We start from the raw sequence: 21,966 nt of genomic DNA on the forward strand, positions 1-21,966 counted from the left end.
AGTTGTTTTGAAATGCATATAAAATGTCAATGTAACAAAAAAACAAGCATGTGTAAGTATTGTACTTTTCTTGCCATATCTGGGTATTTATTTATTATTCTTTTTAATTATAAACACATGATTGCCGGGTCTGAGTGTTATTATCACTAGGGTCTCCCCTCTACAACAACAGGAAGCTGGCTCAGCCTTCAGTGAGTCATGATGGTCTCCCCAACACAATGGTTGCTGAGAGAGCAGGCCGATGCCATCACACTAACAAGGATATCCCCTCTGTGAACATTGGAATGCCAGTTTGGCTTCAAAAGGACACAAAGTGTTTAATCGCGATTATATGATTATTTTAATACAAAATGCAACAGCTATAAGTTACCCTTTAAAAAAAAAACATCTTCAGGTTGCATCTTTAGAAAATGTGCAGTTATAGGGAGTAAAACAAGAAGCCCACAGCAACATTTACAAACCATGTGAAACAGTTTAACACTCGGAAAACGTGTGGGCGTCTGTCAAACCAAAATAAATACATAAAACACCAGGGTTTCCAGGGTGATACAGCAGTTGTTTATGCTTGCTTGTCCTCTGTGTTTGTGGGCATCTCAGCGTATTCTGACTGTCCAGCCCCAGCTAGGTGTTCTGCATCGTCATCATCATCACACGGGGGACGGTTGCGATTAAAGAACCCCACCTGAAGCATAAACACAAAACATTTACATTTCCACATATTGTTTCCCGATTCCGGGTTTAATTCGTGTGTCATTGAGGACATTCTCCTTTATGTCCCCTCTAAATTGTCTCCATTTTAAGAAAACATATCATTCAAAAAGACTGAGTGATCAATACTTAGATGATAGCTGAGTAGCACCTTCTAAATGCTACCCAGTTATAGGGCCCAATCTTGCGCCACCTGCTGTTTTAACGATGTCAGTACATTACCTTCCAGAAGATCAGAGCTAGCAGAGCAAGGAGGAAGAGGCCAGAGACCACAGCCACAACAATCCACCACACCGGCACTTCCTTCTCTCCATCAGGAGCCCTCCACACCACACTGGTCTGGGTCTACACACATACACACATGGTCAACTGGCTCTAATTAAATCTGTCCAATGACTACTGAAGAAATTGTTACTTTGTGAGATACGGTTGTGTATGTGCCTCAAGTCAGCCGTTTATGTCATTAGTAAATAAGTGTTGTCTATACACTAGTGGAAAGGGTAAACTTTTTTTTTTTACCTCAGCCTGTCCACTTGGTAGCTCTTCAGGCTGGATCTTGGAGGGCATATCTATAACCTCAAAGCGTGCTGTAGAGTGGAGAACATAATTCTCATAGGGCCTCTAGGGGAAACAGAATGAGGGTTCCATAATCATTACGGAATAATGTCAACGAAGTAAGATCTTACAAAATGCTATCTCAAAATTATGCAGAGCTGTCTTGGAGCGCTTTTCCTTTACACCTATGAATGCAGATATAGTTAAAGATTGTGTGGAAAATATGTCACTGTGATTCTCTCTTTCCCTATCTCTCCCTCCCTCTTTTTGCCTCCCTCCCTCTCACCTCCAGGAAGGTCTGTACCCAGAGTCGAGACATCACCTTCACCACAGCGCTCCAGCCTCTCTCCAGACCTGTGGCCTCACACACAAACCTCAGACAGGTATCTCCACTGGTGCAGTTCTGTAGAGAAATAGAGAGAGGAACAGACCTAACTGAGTCAACCTGTTTCCCCCATTACACATCAATGGAATGTACCCATCCACATGAAATGTAATATTTTGTTGTTTAGCCCCCTCTTGTGGCACATATAGAATATTGCAAGTTGTCCCTGAAATTGCAGCAAAAAGGAACTAGCCTATCGTACAGTATCAAGTAAAGACAAGACAGTTTGATTGTATTGCTGTCAGAAGTACACTGATGCATGTCATTATGTTAATCGAGTGAGGCGACACTTGTTTACCACGTGAACGGTCTCTTTGCGCTGAGGCTCCTGCTGTGCCACCTCATTCTGTTTGACCTTATACACTTTACCAACAGTAGCATTCCCGGTCTTCACCAACTGCCAAAACAGAAGAGTGTACTCCAATTTCATATGACCAAAACATCATCAAAAGAACAATAGAAAATCTGGTTTTGCTTCTATTTAAGGCAAATAAAAAATAAAATAGGGATCTCCTTTTAAATGAAACATAATTCATGGAAAAACGACATAGTTTTCCCGCTATAGAAAGATTTGCTGTCTGGCACACTGCAGGGCCACATCATGCTACCTCTCTCACCTGATATGGGTCGATGTCAGGGGAGTCAGTGTGGCAGGTGAGGAAATCCTCAGAAGCATTGGCGAACACATAGAGCAGGACGTCTCCATGGTGATGGGTAGGGAACTCTACCTGCACCCTGGCGTTGACCGTGCTCGGACCCAGGTTTCTCAACTGAGTGTTTCAACAACAACAACAAAATACATCCTTTCAGATTTCGCTCACTAAAGTTGGATCTCATTGTCTTTGCTTATATATGACATAACATATACAAAACCTACTCTAGAAGGGCCTTATGGACTCTTCAAATAGATGTTACTCATTTTGACCTAAAACTGCACCAACCTCAGAGAGACAAATGTCTTAAATGCTCTTGTTTCTTTTCCGAGTGAACCATAAAAAGGTTACCTCATAGACGTGTTCCACTAGCGGGCCAACCTCCTCTAGGTCAGCAGGATGCTCCTTCTGTTCCCACTTGGCAATGGGCAGGACACACTCAGGTGGAGAGGAGCCCCTGTCCAAAAAACAACAGGCTACAAGGGTGGACCAAACGCTGAGGACAACACTGATAACACTAGCCTGGTCCTAGTGATAATTAGTAACTACGTGTCCTGGGAAAGCCAATAACTACAAGGACAAGAGGAAGCCATGGTGTTACTGTACTGTATTACGCTCTTATTAGGACAACATCTTCCAATTGGCAAACATCACTCATCCCTTTTGGATATTAGATATTCAGTCTGCTACTTGTCTGGATAGGCAGCTCTGAATTGTCACACAGAAAGTGTGTCTCGGGAGTCAGGAGTAGTGCTCATTTCCATGGTAGCACAAAACAGCACAGTTTATGGCTCTGATGATAATTGGAGGACAATGAAGGAAGGCCCACCCACCCCCGCATCTCCAGAGCTGCCTCAGCGCTGACATCAATCCTCAGATGGGCCACATTACTGTCAGGGTTCTGGCTGTTCTTGCTAGAGATCATAAAGGAAGGAAGAAGCTGAATGAATGTTGACCATTTCCCTTGTGTCATTAGAAAGGCCATGAACCTTCAGCTGACACCTTGAATGTCTAAAATACAGACAACTTGATTAACAAGCATGTAAACCATGTGTATCTCAAAGACCCTAAATATGCCTTACATTGTGCTGATCACTCTACACTAAACATTAACTTTAGTGATCATGAATTTCCCCATTAAAATGTTGTATTAAAAATACAAAAACAAAGCCTTGGTAGCATCGAAGGCATTAAAACCACAAGACGGGATGAAAGTGTTGTTCTTGCCTTTTGATCTGTAATGTGAATGACACGTGATTCTCCACCTCCTCCAGGTTCCCCACGCTGAAGAACAGACCGGCCAGGAGCTACGACAGACAGAGAGAAGAACATACTGTACTGTATCATTCAGACTGACAGAGCTGTTGCAAACACAGTCACATGTCATCCACGTCCGTTGACAGTGAAGCTCCAGAACGGCGCTATTACTCTATGTGTAATTCCATGCCAACTCAGTGTGTCCGGCCAGAGTTTGGAAGGTTGGGAGTTCGATCCCCGGCCAAGTTATACTACAGACTGTAAAAAAGGTACCCAATGAGTCTCTGCTTGGCACTCAGACAGCATTCAGGAGATTAAGGTGATAGATTAGTGTTCTGTCCATCAAGCTGCCTCATGCTACAGAAACAGGAGATAGGCTCCGGCTCCAATGAGCCGTTCTGACTCATGCAAGGCACTTGCAAGGGTATTTACTTACACTATATTTAATAACATGGTGGTTACCTTCTGGCCCTGCTTCATAGGGTTCCCCAGCTCACAGACCATCACCACCGTCTGGTTCTCCTTCTTCTGAGCACAAATCAACTTGCTGAAGCCCTGGGAGAGATGGCACACTCAGACATGAGGCTCTGGTCAAAAGTAGTGCACAATATAGGGAGTAGGGTGCCATTTCAGACGCAGACAGTGTGTTTTACGTAGGGCCGGTAGGCTATGCTGACCAAATAACCTAACCAGCAAAACTCTGGGCTCATAGTTTTTCCTGCAGGTGTGGGACAGTTGATGCCACTCTGTTAACAATTCCCTTTTATTATGAACAGGAGAGTCACAGTCACCTTTCTGTCAGTCACCATACTCTGGTAGTGTGTGTTGGCTGGTGGGCGTATCTCCAGCTCGGTCTCGTAGGCCCCCTCTCCTCTGTTCTCTGCTGTGATGACCAGCAGGGCAGGGTGGTCATCCCCTATCAGAAGACGGTCAGTACCTCTGAGGATGGGTCAAAGGGTTGTATTAGTAGACCGGAATAACATGCTCTAACTAAACTCTATTTTCTCCGCACACTGATCCCACGAGACTTTACTTGGTCAAATTCCTGAACATGTAGAATGACCAAGAAAACAGATGACACTACTGAGTGATGAGGAACTCAGAGGAGTTTGACACTCACGCTTCAGCAGTCAGCCTCAGGTCAGGGACACAGACGTTGTCCTCTCCGCAGTCCAGAATGATCCTGGTCTGCACAACACACAGACACATACACACATTTTTATACCCAAAGAAACAAACACCTACGCTAATTCATAGGTTTCGACTGTGTAATTACCACTTATAAATGTTATTCCTTTGCAAATGAAAATGTTTTAATACATTTAGAATGTAATGCGTGATGTCACCTGTGCGACCACAGCTCTCTGGCCATGCAGCATGGCCTCCTGGGAGTTGGACAGGCTGTAGTTCAAGGAGATGAAGATGGGGCTGAGCTTGTCCTTGAACTCTGACTCATGCTGGAAAGAGAGACAGGACGCAGTACTGACATTGATGCAATTAACCCTCAATTCAGTTGAAATTCAGTAAAGATCTACTGCAGTTTAGTGGATCACGTAGTGTTAAGACAATATAAATCTATTCCCCTTTCAGGTTTGTCTGTTGCCACTGACAATGGTAGTGTTCACAACCTTTTTGTGAGGTTACTAATGGTATTGTAATTGGAGCCTGTTGTAGTGTCACTTCAGTGAATGGCCACTTGGGGGCATCAGCATGATAAGAACACTGCTGCACCATTATGGTTTTATTTCAGGTTTTGAGCACTGACCATTGTAAACCAAAATACAGGTCTATAAATTGGCTAAACTGGCACAAGCAACCCACCCGTAGGTAAGCGGTTTGGTTCCTGCAGACCACTCCCACATCTCTCTGAATGGTTAGCTGAAAATACTCTTGGGGCAGATTGGTCTGCAGAAATAGGGTCCTCCTGGCCATTGTCTGTTTCATCTTGTCCAGCTGAAGCTCTGCATCTAGAACTACAAGAGTGGATTTAGTGTCTTCAACAAACAGAAAACTCAAACTCAAGGAGAATGTGTATGTTTCCACAGGAATAAATGACAGTATGCGTCTCCTACCTATCTCCTCTGGAATGCTGTGGCCAGACACACTAATGCACATCATGACTGTGAAGCTGTAAGGAGAGAGACAGACCGCATCAGTCATAATGCCATTCCGTAATTTACAATAACAAATTCACACATCATCGTGGGAAAGATCAGTCTAACACAACCAGGAACTGTCCAGACAAGTCACACATCTTAATAAATGTTTGGCACTTAGGATACTACAGCAATTCTGCATGGTGACAACACGTGCACGTTTGCCGTGCCCACCAACATTTGTCCATCATAAATGTTCTTCCCAGTTGGGTGCTGCAGCACCCCCTGAAAATTGCAATAAAAAATAATATTGATTTAAAAGAAATTTTGTCACAAAAGTATTGCACTGGACCTTTAATAGTGCTGTATTAGCGGACCAAAATAGTGTTTGTAGTGCAGGCAAAATGTTTTTTCAGCACCCCCACCACCCCTTGAAAATACAAAAATATCAAATACACATCATAATTAACGCAGCACCCGAACCCCCAAACAACTTCCCACGGCTATGGATAATGCCCACACTAATGGTATGATACTCTGGTATGAGAAGAATCTTTACCAGGCCACAGGCTCGTTGGTGGTGGGGCGCTGACACTCCTTGACATCTGGGTTCAGGAAGTCAGGGTAGAGGGAGAGTTGGGTCTTGGCCATCACCACGGCTTGAGCCCTGGTACCACCCCACACAAACAGAGAATAGACGGTGTGGGTACATTGTGAATACAAATGTTAACCTTGCTCCAGATAACATTTCAGTTTGTTTGTCTCACACTACTGTACCTGTACACAGCAATCTTATTGACTCCCCATGCACCAACAATTAGATCTGTGAGGCAACAAAGATTGACAATAACAAGTTGCAAGCTCTTATTTTTCTAGTCTTGAAACATAAGAAATATAAAGTCACGAAACAGCTTTGGAAAAAATGACATGATTGATACCCTTTCATGAGAAAGTGCTATCAAAAGAATAGTCCATGGGATTGATTGCCCTTTGGTAACAGCCAGGACCTCTGCTTTCATATCACAGTGACTCCTAAGAAACTTAAAGTAGGAAACAAAACTATTTTCAGGAAAAGAGGTCAGCTGAAAAAAAAGTTGAACTGTAACAGGCTCACTGGGGGAACAAGAGACAAAGAGCGCCATGAGTGTCTTTAAAAGCCAGAGGTGTTGCACATCAAAAAGCATTGCTGTGTTGAGAGTAGTTCACTAGTCTCCAAGGGACACTAAATGTATCTCCATTTTAGTGCTCTCCCCCGACAAATGTTGGCCACTCTACTGGATGAGTGACCTTTCTGTTTCTCTCTCGTGTGTCCGAGAAACTTTGCCTTCGTCTCCAGGGGGACGGGAGACAAACAACATGTCAGAGGACGTTTTTACTGGGACTGAAAGGACTTTGTTAAGTAGTGGCAATTTGTCCTTGGGTAGTAGTCAACTACAATGAAAAAGACAACAGAAATCTTTGCTGCTGCTGTTGTTGAACTGCGCCAGAGGCTGATTGTGGAGTTGTAAGGGAAGAGAGTGACCTCCACGTGATCTTACAGGTTGACATCTCCAAGTGGCCTTGGCAGGATTGACACTGTGGCTTAACAAGAGAGGTAGGGACATTGTTGGGAATTGTTGGCCGGGGTAAGGTTTGTTGTTCCATAACTTCTCAAATCTTGATGAGATTATTATTTCACATTTTTTGGGCTGGAATCAAATACTTCAAGTCAAAACACATCAAGTCAAAACACAACAGCCAATATAATCTAATCCACATCTATTCTAAATCAAGGTAAACAAGCCTACAGTTTCCGAAGAGTTCGTTTTCAGACTAACCTGGGTAGCCATTTGAATCAATGTCAGTGGCCCCTCTCAGGGTGAAGCCAAACTGTGCTGGAGAGCCTAGGGACCGGAAGGGACTCTCGATGACCTGGGTATACTGGGGAGACAGTCCATCACTAGTCCCCATGTAGACGAAAACCCTCCCTTCAACGCCCGAGGATGGGGCTCCCACAGCAACATCTGAGAGAGACAGAAACACTTTATAGTGATGAGTAATCCACGGACGGAGTGCACTGAAACACTGCTATGACAAAAGCATTCCTCACCATTAGAAAATGTAGCATTTCAAGAGGGAATCATGAACTCAAAGATTAATCTCCTTTCGGAAACAAAGTGTTTTGAAGAGGATATTTTCACATTTAATATTATTCCTTGTTTAAGTTACCCAGAAAATCAGATAATACTGATTCTGCTGCCCCTGAGGCAGTTACTATATTAGAAGGGAAGAGACATATATTGTAAGTCAAATGATTGTATATCAGAGCCTCACCGTTAAAACCGTCCTTGTCTAGGTCACCGAGGGGGGCGATGGTGCTGCCAAAGCGTCCGTACAACTGGGAACCTGTCAGCTTCTGGTCTGGCTTGGAGTGGAAGGTGGAGCGCTCTCTCTGCAGGTACACACTCACCTGGGAAAGGATTACACACATCCATTGTCTCGGAGCTGGGTATAAAAAAAAGGTGAATGGAGACTGCACACTATGCTCCCATGTGCTAGACTGCACACTATGCTCCCATATGCTAGACTGCACACTATGCTCCCATGTGCTAGACTGCACACTATGCTCCCATGTGCTAGACTGCACACTATGTTCCCATGTGCTAGGCTGCACACTATGCTCCCATGTGCTAGGCTGCACACTATGTTCCCATGTGCTAGGCTGCACACTATGCTCCCATGTGCTAGGCTGCACACTATGCTCCCATGTGCTAGGCTGCACACTATGCTCCCATGTGCTAGATTGCACACTATGCTCACATGTGCTAGACTGCCCACTATGCTCCCATGTGCTAGACTGCCCACTATGCTCCCATGTGCTAGACTGCACACCATGCTCCCATGTGCTAGACTGCACACCATGCTCCCATGTGCTAGACTGCACACTATGCTCCCATGTACTAGGCTGCACACTATGCTCCCATGTGCTAGGCTGCACACTATGCTCCCATGTGCTAGGCTGCACACTATGCTCCCATGTGCTAGGCTGCACACTATGCTCCCATGTGCTAGACTGCACACTATGCTCCCATGTGCTAGGCTGCACACTATGCTCCCATGTGCTAGGCTGCACACTATGCTCCCATGTGCTAGACCACACAGGACTCATCAGGTTTTCACTCACCTGGCCCACCTCCTGCAACTGCTGGCCCGACACACGCTCCATGAAGAGGGGCGCCCCGATTAGGATGTCGTCTATTCTGTAGTGGACAGAGGACAGAGCAAGAATGGCTGGACATTTGAGCTCTCTTTCATGGTTCCTTGAGACACCAAGCCAGCAACCAGTGGCTTAGATGTTAATCAGGTGGTTAATTCACGTTTAATACTTCCATGATCAAGGACAAAAAAAAGTAAGTATGAGAGTTCTGACATACCCATCATTGTTAATATCAGTCACTGCAACGCTGTGGCCGAAGTAAGAGGCCACCTGCAAGATGAAAGTTTGCATGTGGTTTTGAGTGGACTTACGTGGCTCATGACTCAGATATCAACACAAAGGCATATCTGTACAGACACTTCTTCATCACTCTCCTGTAAACAAGTCAATCAAAATAAAATGTGATGGAAATGATGGAAATGCAGTCTTACCTGAGAGCCGAAGAATGTGCGTTTAACTCCCAAAAAGTCAGGTGTGTTTCCATTATAGATTTTGACCTGGATACAAAGCCACAACATTAGCTTAGATCACTCTCTAATAAATGAATATGAAAAGTAAATGATCATAACGCCATTGGGAGCCCTTACTGAGCCTGCTGTGTTGCGATCATTAGGCACTCCAACCACATAATCTGAAACAGAAAATAAATACTTGTACTAGATTTAAAACACAGTAAAACAGACTTAATGAATAAATTATTGAGAAACGTTTCAACCTTTTGTATCTTACTGACAAACGTTTGAAGGTTTTGTACAGCTGTCACCATCACTACCAGGCACATAAAACGTAGGAAGTGTTATTCTCTAGTCTGGGCACCGCTCTATGGGCCTATGTGCTAATATTCCATTCCTTGCCATTCTTTGTCATGCAAAACATGAATAAATGTTTGGCATGACAATGAGTCGGAATGACAGTACAAACTGGGACCGGGCTAGTAATTATCTGGTTGTGTGGACACTTTTGACGGGAACTTTCTCACCTGGTATTGAGTCTCCAGTGAACTCGCCAGTGGCCACAGAATACCCTGTTGGCGAAAACTTTCGGGTTTATTGAACTGAGAAGAATGTCACTGAATATCTTTGTACTGAATATTTTAGGCCAGTGGTTCTCAAACCTCTCTTCGGGGTAGAACACCTGATACAACTAATCATCAAGCACTTAATTAGGTGAATTTGGTTTGCTAGTTCAGGGTTGCAACAGAATTGTGAAACATCTTGGCCTCTCTGAGAAGAGGCTTGAAAACCATTGCATTAGACCACAAGTCTTGCATGCCACCCTCTTACCATGGTAATGATCGTATCCACCAGTCTCAGGGGAATGGGTTTGTCCTGCCACATAAGGTTTGGCATTCTGGCTCTTGGCACTGTCGACGATGTCAGGCAGTCCTGCACTGATGATCTGACCTGCAACAGAAAGGTTAAACACCGCAACCATCATTTGGAGAAGACACTTTAGTCATGTTTATACATGTTTATTTCATAATATTTTCAGTAACATTAGTCAAATTAAGCAGGCAGGTTGCCTCCCACTTTAACAATGTTCTGACATGTTGTTGCCCTAGGTCTGGCATTTGCGAGACTATATGACAATATGATAATTAATCATGCTCAGTCATCATCAACCTTCCCGGAGACGTTCCAACAACAGGGCTATTAGTCGATACATTTATCCTAGGAGTGTTGAACAATGCAATAATGGAAGCCACCAGCCTAAGAACCATGTATGGTGACATTTTATATTTCTTGTTCTTAGTATTTTAGTGTTTGTCCACCCCATTTTTGTTCAATGCCTCAGCAGCGGAAGCAACCAACTCCCCATCCCCCAGCAGCCTCAGAAAGTGTGGCATCCAGCTTCAATGCCCCAGCAGCGGAAGCAACCAACTCCCCATCCCCAGCAGCCTCAGAAAGTGTGGCATCCAGCTCCAATACCCAGCAGCGGAAGCAACCAACTCCCCATCCCCAGCAGCCTCAGAAAGTGTGGCATCCAGCTCCAATACCCAGCAGCGGAAGCAACCAACTCCCCATCCCCCAGCAGCCTCAGAAAGTGTGGCATCCAGCTTCAATGCCCCAGCAGCGGAAGCAACCAACTCCCCATCCCCAGCAGCCTCAGAAAGTGTGGCATCCAGCTCCAATACCCAGCAGCGGAAGCAACCAACTCCCCATCCCCAGCAGCCTCAGAAAGTGTGGCATCCAGCTCCAATACCCAGCAGCGGAAGCAACCAACTCCCCATCCCCCAGCAGCCTCAGAAAGTGTGGCATCCAGCTCCAATACCCAGCAGCGGAAGCAACCAACTCCCCATCCCCCAGCAGCCTCAGAAAGTGTGGCATCCAGCTTCAATGCCCCAGCAGCGGAAGCAACCAACTCCCCATCCCCAGCAGCCTCAGAAAGTGTGGCATCCAGCTCCAATACCCAGCAGCGGAAGCAACCAACTCCCCATCCCCCAGCAGCCTCAGAAAGTGTGGCATCCAGCTCCAATACCCAGCAGCGGAAGCAACCAACTCCCCATCCCCCAGCAGCCTCAGAAAGTGTGGCATCCAGCTCCAATACCCAGCAGCGGAAGCAACCAACTCCCCATCCCCCAGCAGCCTCAGAAAGTGTGGCATCCAGCTCCAATGCCCCAGCAGCGGAAGCAACCAACTCCCCATCCCCCAGCAGCCTCAGAAAGTGTGGCATCCAGCTCCAATGCCCCAGCAGCAAATGTTATGCCCCAGCAATTTTATGCCCAGGCAGATTTACCTCAGGTGTAGCGTGAAATCTAGTTTAACCTGGCTAATAATGGCACCAGATGGCACATCTTACCTTGAAAATAGTAGCCTCCAGGAGCACCGATAAGGAGCCTTCCCTCCTAGAATAGTACAGCAAGAAACAAATCAAATGATTGTTATAGATGGTATCATAACACTGTTGGTGTAATTACTACCTTACAGTATCATAAACTATGTGGATCTAACTTATCTACTCTGCTACTGTACATTGCTGTGTAGTATATAACATTATATGAGTCAAAAAGAAAAAGTTTGATGAGAAATGTTTGGAGGGCGGGCACCTTTGTTATGTCAGAGCTAAATCCCACTTCACAGTATCGTCTGTCGGTAGCTGAGAATCAAGATTAGGATCAAAGATGAAAACATACAGAGTAGAAAGAAAGACCAGCAGGCAAACGTTTGAACATGAAGTCAACTGCTATTTTAAGAAGGAATACCCGAGGTGTTTTGTGGCATAGCAGTGAGAATGATACTCAATTACCAAAAGATTTCTGACAAGATGCTTGTTTGGCTGTGTTTACACAGGCAGCCCAATTCTGTTATTTTGCCCAATCTGATTGGTTAAAATAACATTTAGTGGCAAAAGATCAAAATTGGATTGCATGTATAAATGCAGCCTTTAAGTTTTGAGTGGACAACAGAGGAACCTGTTACTGTACTGTACAGGTACTACTGGCATGACTAATATCTCTTACTGTACTGTACAGGTATTACTGGCATGACTAATATCTCTTACTGTACTGCACAGGTATTACTGGCATGACTAATATCTCTTACTGTACTGTACAGGTACTACTGGCATGACTAATATCTCTTACTGTACTTCAGGGCTTTGTAATTTTTCTCAGTCATGACGTCTCTGCAGGGGGAGAAGTTGACCGTTTCCCCCGTCAGTGTATTCAACACTAGGCAGGTCCCCACTGGAGTGTTCTGGGCCTCCTCACGTTCCCCCACGTCTATTACGTTCCAGTGGAACAGGGGGGCACAGGCCTGGTGCAGGGGGAGGGAGGGAGAGAGAGAAGGGAGGAGAGAAAGAGAAAGAGGGGGAGAATGAACGTGATATAGAGAAGGGTAACACAAAGTGATGAAGAGAATGACCGCGAGAGAGAGAAAGTCAAATTAAGAAGGAGCAGAGGCATACACACATTGGTAGAAAGAGAGAGGGGATCGGTGGTTGGGAGAGGAAGGAAAATAAATTGAGGGAGGGAGAGGGGTTCTGTAAAAGATTTAGAGGATCGATATCTGATGCATTCTATACTGCACAGTGACTGTATATAGCAGCCTTCAGACTCAAAGCAAAATGAGTGACTGGTTTATGAGAATTCAAAGAGTGAGAGAGTGGTAACAGTATTGTGCCACAACGGCTGGAAAAACTCACCACAATGTAGTTTCCGGAGGATCGCACAGTAGCACCAAACCACTGGTGGGACTTTGAAGAGCTTATCACTAAGTTCTGGTGAGGATAAACCTCATCACCTGTAGTTACATCAGACAGCTCAGTTTGTCAACCTTTTTTGTAATTGAGCCCAGAATAAATAAATATCTTCTTTACTTACTTACTGATCTACAGTATGATAACATGTTCACAGCTTTAGAAAACATTGAGAAATGCATGAATAGGACTTATGATAAGTAAAAGTTTACCTTTTGTGTCAAAGGTCATGGTAGTACAGGCCCCTCCTGTCTGTGCCCAGGGACAGAGATACACAGCCCCCGCCTCAGTGACTCTTGGCTGACTGGTGTTGGCTCTAGGGGCCCCAACCACAACACTGATGCTGTGGGACAGAAAATACTATGGTTCAAATATTCTCTTTGGGATTTCAGACAAGAAGCTAATGAAAAGCCATTCAAATTCCACATACCTTGCCCAATTTAATATGAGAGTAATACCAGCATATACAGTTCATGACCCAAAGTATGTGGACACCTGCTGGTCAAACATCTCATTCCAAAACCATGGGCATTAAGACGGAGTTGTTCTCCCCTTTGCTGCTGTAACAGCCTCCACTCTTCTGGGGAGGCTTTCCACTAGATGCCGGATCATTGCTGCGGGGACTTGCTCCCATTCATCCACAAGAACATTAGTGAGGTTGGGCACTGATGTTGGGCGATTAGGCCGGGCTTTCAGTCGGCGTTCCAATTCATCAGGAAGGTGATCGATGGGGTTGAGGTCAGGGCTCTGTGCAGGAGTGTCAAGTTCTTCAACACCGATTTCGAGTTACCATTTCTGTACGAACCTCGCTTTGTCAATTTTTGTTGTTGTTGTTGACATTTTTACATGTAACCTTTATTTAACTAGTCAAGTCAGTTAAGAACAAATTCTTAATTACAATGACAGCCTACACCAGCCAAACCCGGACGACGCTGGGCCTCTCAATAACCGCCGGTTGTGATACAGCCTGGATGTCAATAGGGGCATTGTCATGCTGAAACAGGAAAGGGCCTTCCTCAAACTTTTGCCACAAAGATGGAAGCGCAGGATCGTCTAGAATGTCATTGTATGCTGTAGCGTTGAGATTTCCCTTCACTGGAACTAAGGGGCCTAACCCGAACCATAAAAAACAACCACAGACCATTATTCCTCTACCACCAAAATTTACAGTTGGCACAATGCATTGGGCAGGTAGCGTTCTCCTGGCATTCGCAAAACACAAATTAATCTGTCGGTCTGCAGATGGTGAAGCGTGATTCATCACTCGACAGTCCCGTTCTGTGAGTTCCTGTGGTCTAGCACTACGCGACTGGGCCATTGTTGCTCCTAAAGGTTTCCACTTCACAATAACAGCACTTACAGTTGACCAGAGCAGCTCTTGTAAGACGGAAGTTTGACAAACTGACTTGTTGGAAAGGTGGCATCCTATGACAGTGCCACGTTGAACGTCACTGAGCTCTTCAGTAAGGCCATTTTACTGCAATTGTTTGTCTATGGAGATTGCATTGCTGTGTGCTCAATTTTATACACCTGTCAGCAACGGGTGTTGCTGAAATGGCCGAATCCACTATTTGAAGTGGTGTCCACATACTTTTAACTATACAGTGTAGTTTAACAGATACCCTAATAATGATGCAAAGCCTACTGAATGAAGCAAAGCCAAAATTTACCAAATAGTATATTGCAATACTCACGTTTTGTTGCTAAACTGATAGAAATCTGCAGAGAAGCCAAAGAAGCTTCCCTCAGGGCCAGAGAACTCAGTGAAGTTAACCAGGTTTAGATTTAAGGTGTCAGAGTAATGTGGGAGAGCAAATAGCAGGAGACCCATCATTTGTATTGATCTATGAATCCGGTGTTCCTCCATCTTTTTCATAGCTCTTCTATGTCTCCCTCACTGCAAATGAAACTGGAATCCAAATGTCTTCTTCCTATGTGAGTAATTCTTATCATCTTCAGTTGTTTTTCGCAAGTCAGGGAACTTACACAGTAATGCCGAGAGGGCTGTCATAGATAGGGCAGAGTTGTTGATGTGAGTTGAAGGATTTTTTTCTTGCTAGGCAAAATTTATTTGCGGCTCTCATTGCTTGTGTTGAGTGGAGTGTAACTAACTGTTTCCTGCAGATAGGACTTCGCAGAGAATATTTTGTGACATGAAGGGAAGAGATGTCAGTCTGTCAGAACAGAACTGCAGCTTTCAGACACATTGGCACATATATTTATAGTGTTATATTAACCCGTAAACAATGTCTCATAGTACATAAATGAAAAAAATAAGTACACGATTCAAGAGTGTGCATTACCAAGGTATAAAACTATCGTGACGTGGATCCAAATACACATTTTTCTATTTTTTTTTCATTGTTGGGAGAGAGAAAGAGAAAGACACAGACACACACAGACACAGATACAGACACACAGAACAACGCACAGGGCAGGGTTGTTGGGTTTGAGAGATTATGGAGACACTGGTCAATTACACCCAAGCCCTTCCTTCCTAGATGAGTCCTCCCCAGGGCATGACATTTCATGGAAACAGATGGAACATGTAAGTGGACCGGACACAAAATGACTCCTGTAGCTTCACACCCACTTTACACCCCCCCATGTAAACACCGTAGAACGACTCAGTTTGGTTTTCAGCTTTAATAAACTCTTGCACAGAGGACATGAAAAACATTACGTTCCGTTTCAATATAGTGAAAAACAAATGTAAAATTCATGATATAATAAAGAAAATTTTACTGAGTCATACAGCCGTTTTTTAAATATGTATAACAAGACAAACACCATGATAGTGGTATATAAAAACACATATTATAGTGATCTGTCGCATAATGTGAATGATTATACAGCTGGTACCCGTACTTTAACTGACCTGAATGAAATCGCCTTGGACACAAATTGACATGTCCAGGCTTTGGTCTGAATATACATGATCTGCTTCTATAGATGGTTTAACATCTCAGAGAGGTACAAAGATGCACAAAGTGAAGTCAAACTGACAAACAACATGATTGTGAAGAACCTGAGATGGTGGATTAGTGTTTTGTTCAGTTCTGAAATATCAGATAACTGGCCAGAAAGGGAACTATCCAGAACACTCAGGAAAAGAGAGGAGAAAGCAGTCTCCCAGAGAATACAGCAGAGTATATTATCATAGCTACATTGTAGATGTGCATGAATACTGTAGATGTGTACAAATGTTGAGTTTCTTCACTCAGTGGTACTCAACGATGGACCCAGCTAGCATGACCACTTGTGTACACCAGTGGCAAATGGTCAGATATCAGAGAATGGTGTGTGTGGTCACCTTTGGTCAATGGTCAGACAATGGTAAGATAACTGCCTCCATTTCTACTCCACTGTGTGTTCCAAGGTGGTGGGCTGTTTGAGTGGATCCTTGGGAAACAGTTCCTTAAACTCAGCCAACCAGTCGCCAGGGCTACCCCACCGTGGGTAGAGCACCAAGTCATGTAGTAGGCAAGCTAGTAATGCCCCCGCACACGGCCCCACCCAATACACCTGCAGAGGAGAGAGAAACTTTTTTGTAAGTAGATTTGTATGTGTGAACTGTGGTGTGATGTTAGTAAATGGTGTCAATATACTTTTGTAATTTCATAGAGTCAACTTGTGTTTGGCCAGACTCACCCAATGGTTTTGAAATTTTAAAGTGACCACAGCTGGACCAAAAGACCTAGCAGGATTCATCCCACAGCCAGTGTACTCAATCTGGTCAAAGGTTGAAGGTAAAGAAAGAGAGGGGGAGAAAAAGAGAGAGGGGGGGGCATGAAATCAAAAGATAAGTCATAGGAAAAAATGTAAAGATCTACAAAATGTTTTAATAGACAAAATCCATCAAATTACCCATAGAAACTCTATTATGGTCACACAGAATTTAAACAAACACAAATAGGATCTGGCATCTTCCTTACTGCCACGAGATTCCCCAGAATGACAGACAAGCCGACCACTACAGGACCCAGGAGGTGGAAGGCTGATGTGGGTCGAGATGTGGCGAGGACACAGACCACCAGCTGAAAGGTGATGGCTGTCTCCACTGTGAAGGCTTGGCATGGGTGGACACCCAAACCTACCTGGAAAAATATTTTTTTTTACAGATATCAGACCTGGATTCATTAAGTTAAAATGTTTATAAACAACCATAATCAATTAAGCCCATACAAAAATACATTACGTTTTTGGCAAAACATTTCTAATAATGACTTTTCGGAAGCTACAATACTACAGAAAAACAATACTTCACTACAACCTAGAATCAAATAAAAATGTATTAGACGTGACTCGTGACCTCGTTCAGCCCCAGATGCCCTCTGAGCGGGGCAGGCACCATTCCCATGAGAAGTGCACAAGCACAGAGTGCACCGAGGAGCTGTGCCCCCACGTAGAGGATAGCTCTCCAGGGGCTCACCCTCAGTCCTGCAGCCAGAGCCAGGGTCACAGCCGGGTTCAGGTGGACCCCTCCTCCAGAGGTAGCAGGACCCAGGCACACAGACACCACAGCCACGGAGGCCCCGAATGCCAAGGCCACATGCAGGGGGTCAGGGTGGCAATCGGAGAGGGGCTGGGAGTCCGAGAGAAAGGATGGGTCGGACTCTGAGGACAAGTCATGGAGATGATAATCACTGGTGGGACTGGAGAGGCTCCCATCCCAGGCTGGGAGCTGGGGCCATAGCACCACTGAGGCCAGACTGGTGAAGAGGAAGATGGCAGTGCCCACAAATTCACACAGGAGATCCCGGAGGAAGGAAAGTGTCCAAATGTTCTTCAGAACCAACGCCAGACTGGAAAGGACTTGCATGATGGATGAATGAATCTCTGTCTCTCTGTTGTCCTGTTTCTCTGTTTGTTTGTTGCTCTGCCATGAAACACATCCAGGAGTCAGCAGCAGCAGAACCAAACAACCGCAAGGGACTGCAATGGGAACCTATATAGAGGGGGCATCTACCGCTGTGTGACGCATATATCAGGAAGGTGGCCTCTTTCTTTCCCCACTGCGATTATTTACCTGTCCCCTCAGTATACTGCTTGTATTGTGATGTGTTCTGAAGGTGGGTAAGGGTGGAGGTGGAGGTGAGGTGGGGAGGCTTAGCTTAGCCAATGCATGTTTTGGCTTTCTGCTTTCCTGTACTCTCAGATGGCTGCCGGTAAATGTCGAGTGGTGTCTTCTTTCCGGGGGGCCACAGATTTACCCATAGGTAATGAGCGGCCACTAGCGAGGGGGCGCTAACTTCTGGTCTCTCTTTGCAGCTGGGGAGTCTCCCCTCTTCCTTCTTCTAACTCTCTCACATTCCCCCTTGCCTCTGTTTCTCAAAGAAAAGTGCTTCACCAGAGAGGATTATATGGTTACCTGAAGCTTTCTATCTTCCAGGTAGAAGAGAAGTGTGGCTGAGGATTGAGCTGAACAAGCCAAAGCCAACTAACTGATTTGCAATTAGCGGTGCCCTGGGATTAATCAAAAAGCTGTACTTTCCTTTTGACCTGGGGTCAACCAGAGTTTAGGATCATTTGAAATAAATTGATCAAGATACTGTCCACCCCAAAAACTATCCAGATACAGCATTTTAAGCCAGCGTAGCAGGTAAAGGATGCCAAGAGAGAGGCATTTTTCATCCCCTCAAAGGAAGCTCTCTCATCACAGAGAGTGGCCAGGGAAGCTTTAGTGTAACAGGGTGACTAAGAGAGGGTGGGGGGGAACTAAACACAACCACAGTAAAGCATGTGAAGGTCAGTTAGGAACAATGGCAGTACAGTTATACTGAGATTCCCCTGCAGAGATCGTTTCCTACCAAGGTCATGGAAACTGATACAGTACCTGAGGCTGGTTGAGTCAGGACAGGTATAACTGTAAAATATGATATGGAGAGATGGTGTTTCAACAACATGTGGAGATGGGGATGAATGTAGATGACAGGGAATGTCATAGTAGGACATTATACATAAAATGGAAAACAGGGAGACTACTGTCACGGCTTTATTCTGTTGAAGGAGAGGCGGACCAAAACACAGCATGGTTATTTTTGATACATCTTTAATAAAGATGAAAATAGAACAATATACAAAAAAAACAAGAACAGAACCAAAAACAGCCATATCTGGTGTAACAAACACAGAGACAGGAACAATCACCCACAAAACCCAACACCAAACAGGCTACCTAAACATGGTTCCCAATCAGAGACAATGACTAACACCTGCCTCTGATTGAGAACCATATCAGGCCAAACACAGAAACAGACAAACAAGACATCCAACATAGAATGCCCACTCAGATCACACCCTGACCAACCAAAACATAGAACATACAAAGCAAACTATGGTCAGGGTGTGACAACTACAGTGTGTGTGTGTGTGTGTGTGTGTGTGTGTGTGTGTGTGTGTGTGTGTGTGTGTGTGTGTGTGTGTGTGTGTGTGTGTGTGTGTGTGTGTGTGTGTGTGTGTGTGTTAACAAGGGGAGACTATTGAGGCCTGCATTTGTGAAATGTTTGTCATGTAAAAACATGAGGTGGGTATCTTCAAAAAGCAGACTATAGTCTTTTTTTTCTTATAACTAGAGCAAAAGTTAAGAATGGTTAGCTGCAGATGCTGTGCAATTAAATACGGTATATCAATTAATTCAGTTAGTGTAGAATCTGCTGTCCTTCAGTTATTAATCATCGATCCATTGTCATATCCTCCATCATCTCTACTGATTCCTGCCTCCTTGTCTCCTCATTCTCCTGCTTTCCTGTCTTCCTTACTGACAAAGAATTCCTTTATGCACCCCCTCCCCTGATTAAAACAGCTTTGAGTGGCCCTCAGTACTTACCACTAATGGATAAATGGGTATAGGGGATTTGGACTGTGACAGTCACGTGTGCCATGGCACCATCACAGGGAGTAGGCGGTAACAGAATCTAAGGTGTTGTGCACTTGTTCCTTTTACTTTTCCCTCCTCCTTTGCTTTTCTGCAAAGGTCGAGCAACTTGTTTTTCTTCTATGGGGCCGATTCTCTCAGATGGCTACGTGTGCCTAATCTGTTTTCCATGCCTGGCCCATTCCCCATGTATCCGATGATGACCCACTTATTTGTGAGTCCCTCTCCTCTCCACTCCCCAGAAACGTTAGGAGGACTATGTCTCAGTTTGTAGCTAACAGAGATTAAATTATGAGACTGGATTCTGAACTTTCAATGGCCTGCCAATACTCCCCATGCAGTGGTCACACTAACACATTTGACTCCTGACTCACTTTTGACATTTACATGGCCATGGGACACACTGGAATATATATGCACCGTGACATCACTTTTCAGAACGGGAACGATTGGAGCTGCACAGCGGGAGAACTGAATGGGAGTAATGATGTTTTTTTTCCTGCAGCCGCTCCAACTCATCTTCAATGTCACGCCCTGGCCTTAGTTATCTTTGTTTTCTTTATTATTTTGGTTAGGTCAGGGTGTGACATGGGGGATTTATGTGTTTTGTCTGGTCTAGGGTTTTTTGTATGTTTATGGGGTGTTTTCTAGTCTAGGTTTTTATGGAAGTCTATGGTTGCCTAGATTGGTTCTCAATTAGAGGCAGGTGTTTATCGTTGTCTCTGATTGGGAACCATATTTAGGCAGCCATGTTTTTTTTTTGTTGATATTTTGTGTGTGATTGTCTTCTGTCTTTGTGTCATTGAACCAGATAGGACTGTTTCGGTTTTCACATTTGTTATTTTGTAGTGTTCTCGTGTACGGTCTTGATTGAACATGTTGAACTCTAACCACGCTGCATTTTGATCCTCCTCTCCTTCAACGGAAGAAAACCGTTACACTCAACTTTCTTTTTCATGGTGTATGGCACTGTCCTGGGCTTGAAAAAGCAAGGCTCGGCCTGAGGATCCACGAACAGCTTATCTGCAGTGCTCTGCAGTGTGCCCAGTTCATCTTTGAAAATCTCACACGTGTGTGTGTGTGTGTGTGTGTGTGTTTTATCTCACCCCAGTTCAGTTGTATTTTGGTGAGCCAGTCACACCCTAGTAAACTAAGGCCATTCCCTTTTACCACCAGGAGCCGTGCTCTCGCTTCCTGGCTGTTGTATGCAATGTCCACCTCCAGAGCCCCCAGCAATGGTATGGTCTCCCCGGTGTATGTACACAGTCTGATTCCTGCCGGTGTGAGGGCAGAAGCCTGTTTCGAGCCCCACATTTGTTTGTAGGTCTCCTCACAGACAGCAGAGGTAGAGGCCCCCGTGTCAACCTCCATCCTCATCTACCTCCGCTGTAACATTAATAGGCTCTGCACGCGGCTCACTCGCATTAAACATGTTGTAGGAGCAATGCTCTTCCTCCCCTGCGTTCTCTAGGTGGTGCGCTGCTGACTGTTGCTTCGATGCTGTGAACATGGTCTGCCCACCATCTTGCTTGCTCCTAGGACCCATGCATTGTTTTGCTAATTATCCCTTTCTGTTGCAATTGTGATAGACCGCATCCTTGAACTTACAGTTGTTTGCCTAATGTTTTCCCCCACATCTGAAACTTTCCACTGCTTTTCCCCTTTTTCCTGCCTCTTTTGTCATCTGATGCACTGCACAACTGACACTGTTGGTCTTTTGAATATTTTACTAGTGGCCATTTCCATCCGTTGAGGTAGTTCCAATGCTCTCTTTGAAAGTCAGTGTGGCTTCCCCCAGCAAACGGCGCTGTGTGCTGTCCTCATTAATGCCACAGACTAATCAGTCACGGAGCATGTCCTCTATAACAGCCCCAAACTCACAATGTTCAGAGAGCTCACATAATTCCGCAACAAAGTTAGCAACAGACTGACCTGATTTCTGAAAATGGAAGTTAAATTTGAACCTCTGGACAATCACTGAAGGCTTTGATTTGTGGTGAGTCTGAACGAGAGCAACTAGTTCCACAAAAGGAATTTCTTAT

General features: G+C 44.7%; 2 protein-coding genes across 2 annotated transcripts; both read right to left on the reverse strand.

Moving 5' to 3' along the window:
• Positions 1-53: 53 nt before the first annotated feature.
• itga2b (integrin, alpha 2b) lies at positions 54-15,152 on the reverse strand. Its single transcript, XM_020486317.2, has 31 exons — positions 14,742-15,152; positions 13,260-13,390; positions 12,994-13,091; positions 12,434-12,605; positions 11,897-11,946; positions 11,650-11,695; positions 10,134-10,253; positions 9,830-9,874; positions 9,438-9,481; positions 9,282-9,347; positions 9,068-9,120; positions 8,818-8,893; positions 7,968-8,103; positions 7,472-7,657; positions 6,432-6,477; positions 6,214-6,321; positions 5,631-5,686; positions 5,380-5,531; positions 4,905-5,015; positions 4,679-4,746; positions 4,350-4,497; positions 4,021-4,113; positions 3,529-3,608; positions 3,135-3,215; positions 2,653-2,758; positions 2,266-2,418; positions 1,947-2,045; positions 1,550-1,666; positions 1,228-1,329; positions 931-1,053; positions 54-682 (listed from the first exon to the last, which is right to left on the reverse strand). The coding sequence occupies exons 1-31, from the start codon at positions 14,921-14,923 to the stop codon at positions 560-562; spliced, it is 3,171 nt and encodes a 1,056-aa protein (XP_020341906.1). The 5' UTR covers positions 14,924-15,152; the 3' UTR covers positions 54-559.
• A 1,252-nt stretch (positions 15,153-16,404) lies between these two features.
• On the reverse strand, positions 16,405-21,295 carry LOC109891888 (aquaporin-5-like). Its single transcript, XM_020484357.1, has 5 exons — positions 21,095-21,295; positions 17,360-17,926; positions 16,983-17,144; positions 16,699-16,779; positions 16,405-16,572 (listed from the first exon to the last, which is right to left on the reverse strand). The coding sequence occupies exons 1-5, from the start codon at positions 21,293-21,295 to the stop codon at positions 16,405-16,407; spliced, it is 1,179 nt and encodes a 392-aa protein (XP_020339946.1).
• Between the last annotated feature and the right edge of the window lie 671 nt (positions 21,296-21,966).

This window comes from Oncorhynchus kisutch, linkage group LG6 (assembly GCF_002021735.2).
Source record: "Oncorhynchus kisutch isolate 150728-3 linkage group LG6, Okis_V2, whole genome shotgun sequence".
Lineage (NCBI taxonomy): Eukaryota > Metazoa > Chordata > Actinopteri > Salmoniformes > Salmonidae > Oncorhynchus > Oncorhynchus kisutch.

Excerpts from the sequence above, each read along its gene's own strand:
- itga2b (XM_020486317.2), bottom strand. The coding sequence starts at position 14,923 with ATGAAAAAGATGGAGGAACACCGGATTCATAGATCAATACAAATGATG. Across the intron at positions 6,478-7,471 it reads TGATTCAAATGGCTACCCAG|ATCTAATTGTTGGTGCATGG; the intron begins GTTAGTCTGAAA and ends GTTGCCTCACAG. Across the intron at positions 1,330-1,549 it reads GGGTACAGACCTTCCTGGAG|AGGCCCTATGAGAATTATGT; the intron begins GTGAGAGGGAGG and ends TGTTTCCCCTAG.
- LOC109891888 (XM_020484357.1), bottom strand. The coding sequence starts at position 21,295 with ATGGAGGTTGACACGGGGGCCTCTACCTCTGCTGTCTGTGAGGAGACC. Across the intron at positions 16,780-16,982 it reads TTCTGGGGAATCTCGTGGCA|ATTGAGTACACTGGCTGTGG; the intron begins GTAAGGAAGATG and ends ACCTTTGACCAG. Across the intron at positions 16,573-16,698 it reads TAAAATTTCAAAACCATTGG|GTGTATTGGGTGGGGCCGTG; the intron begins GTGAGTCTGGCC and ends TCTCCTCTGCAG.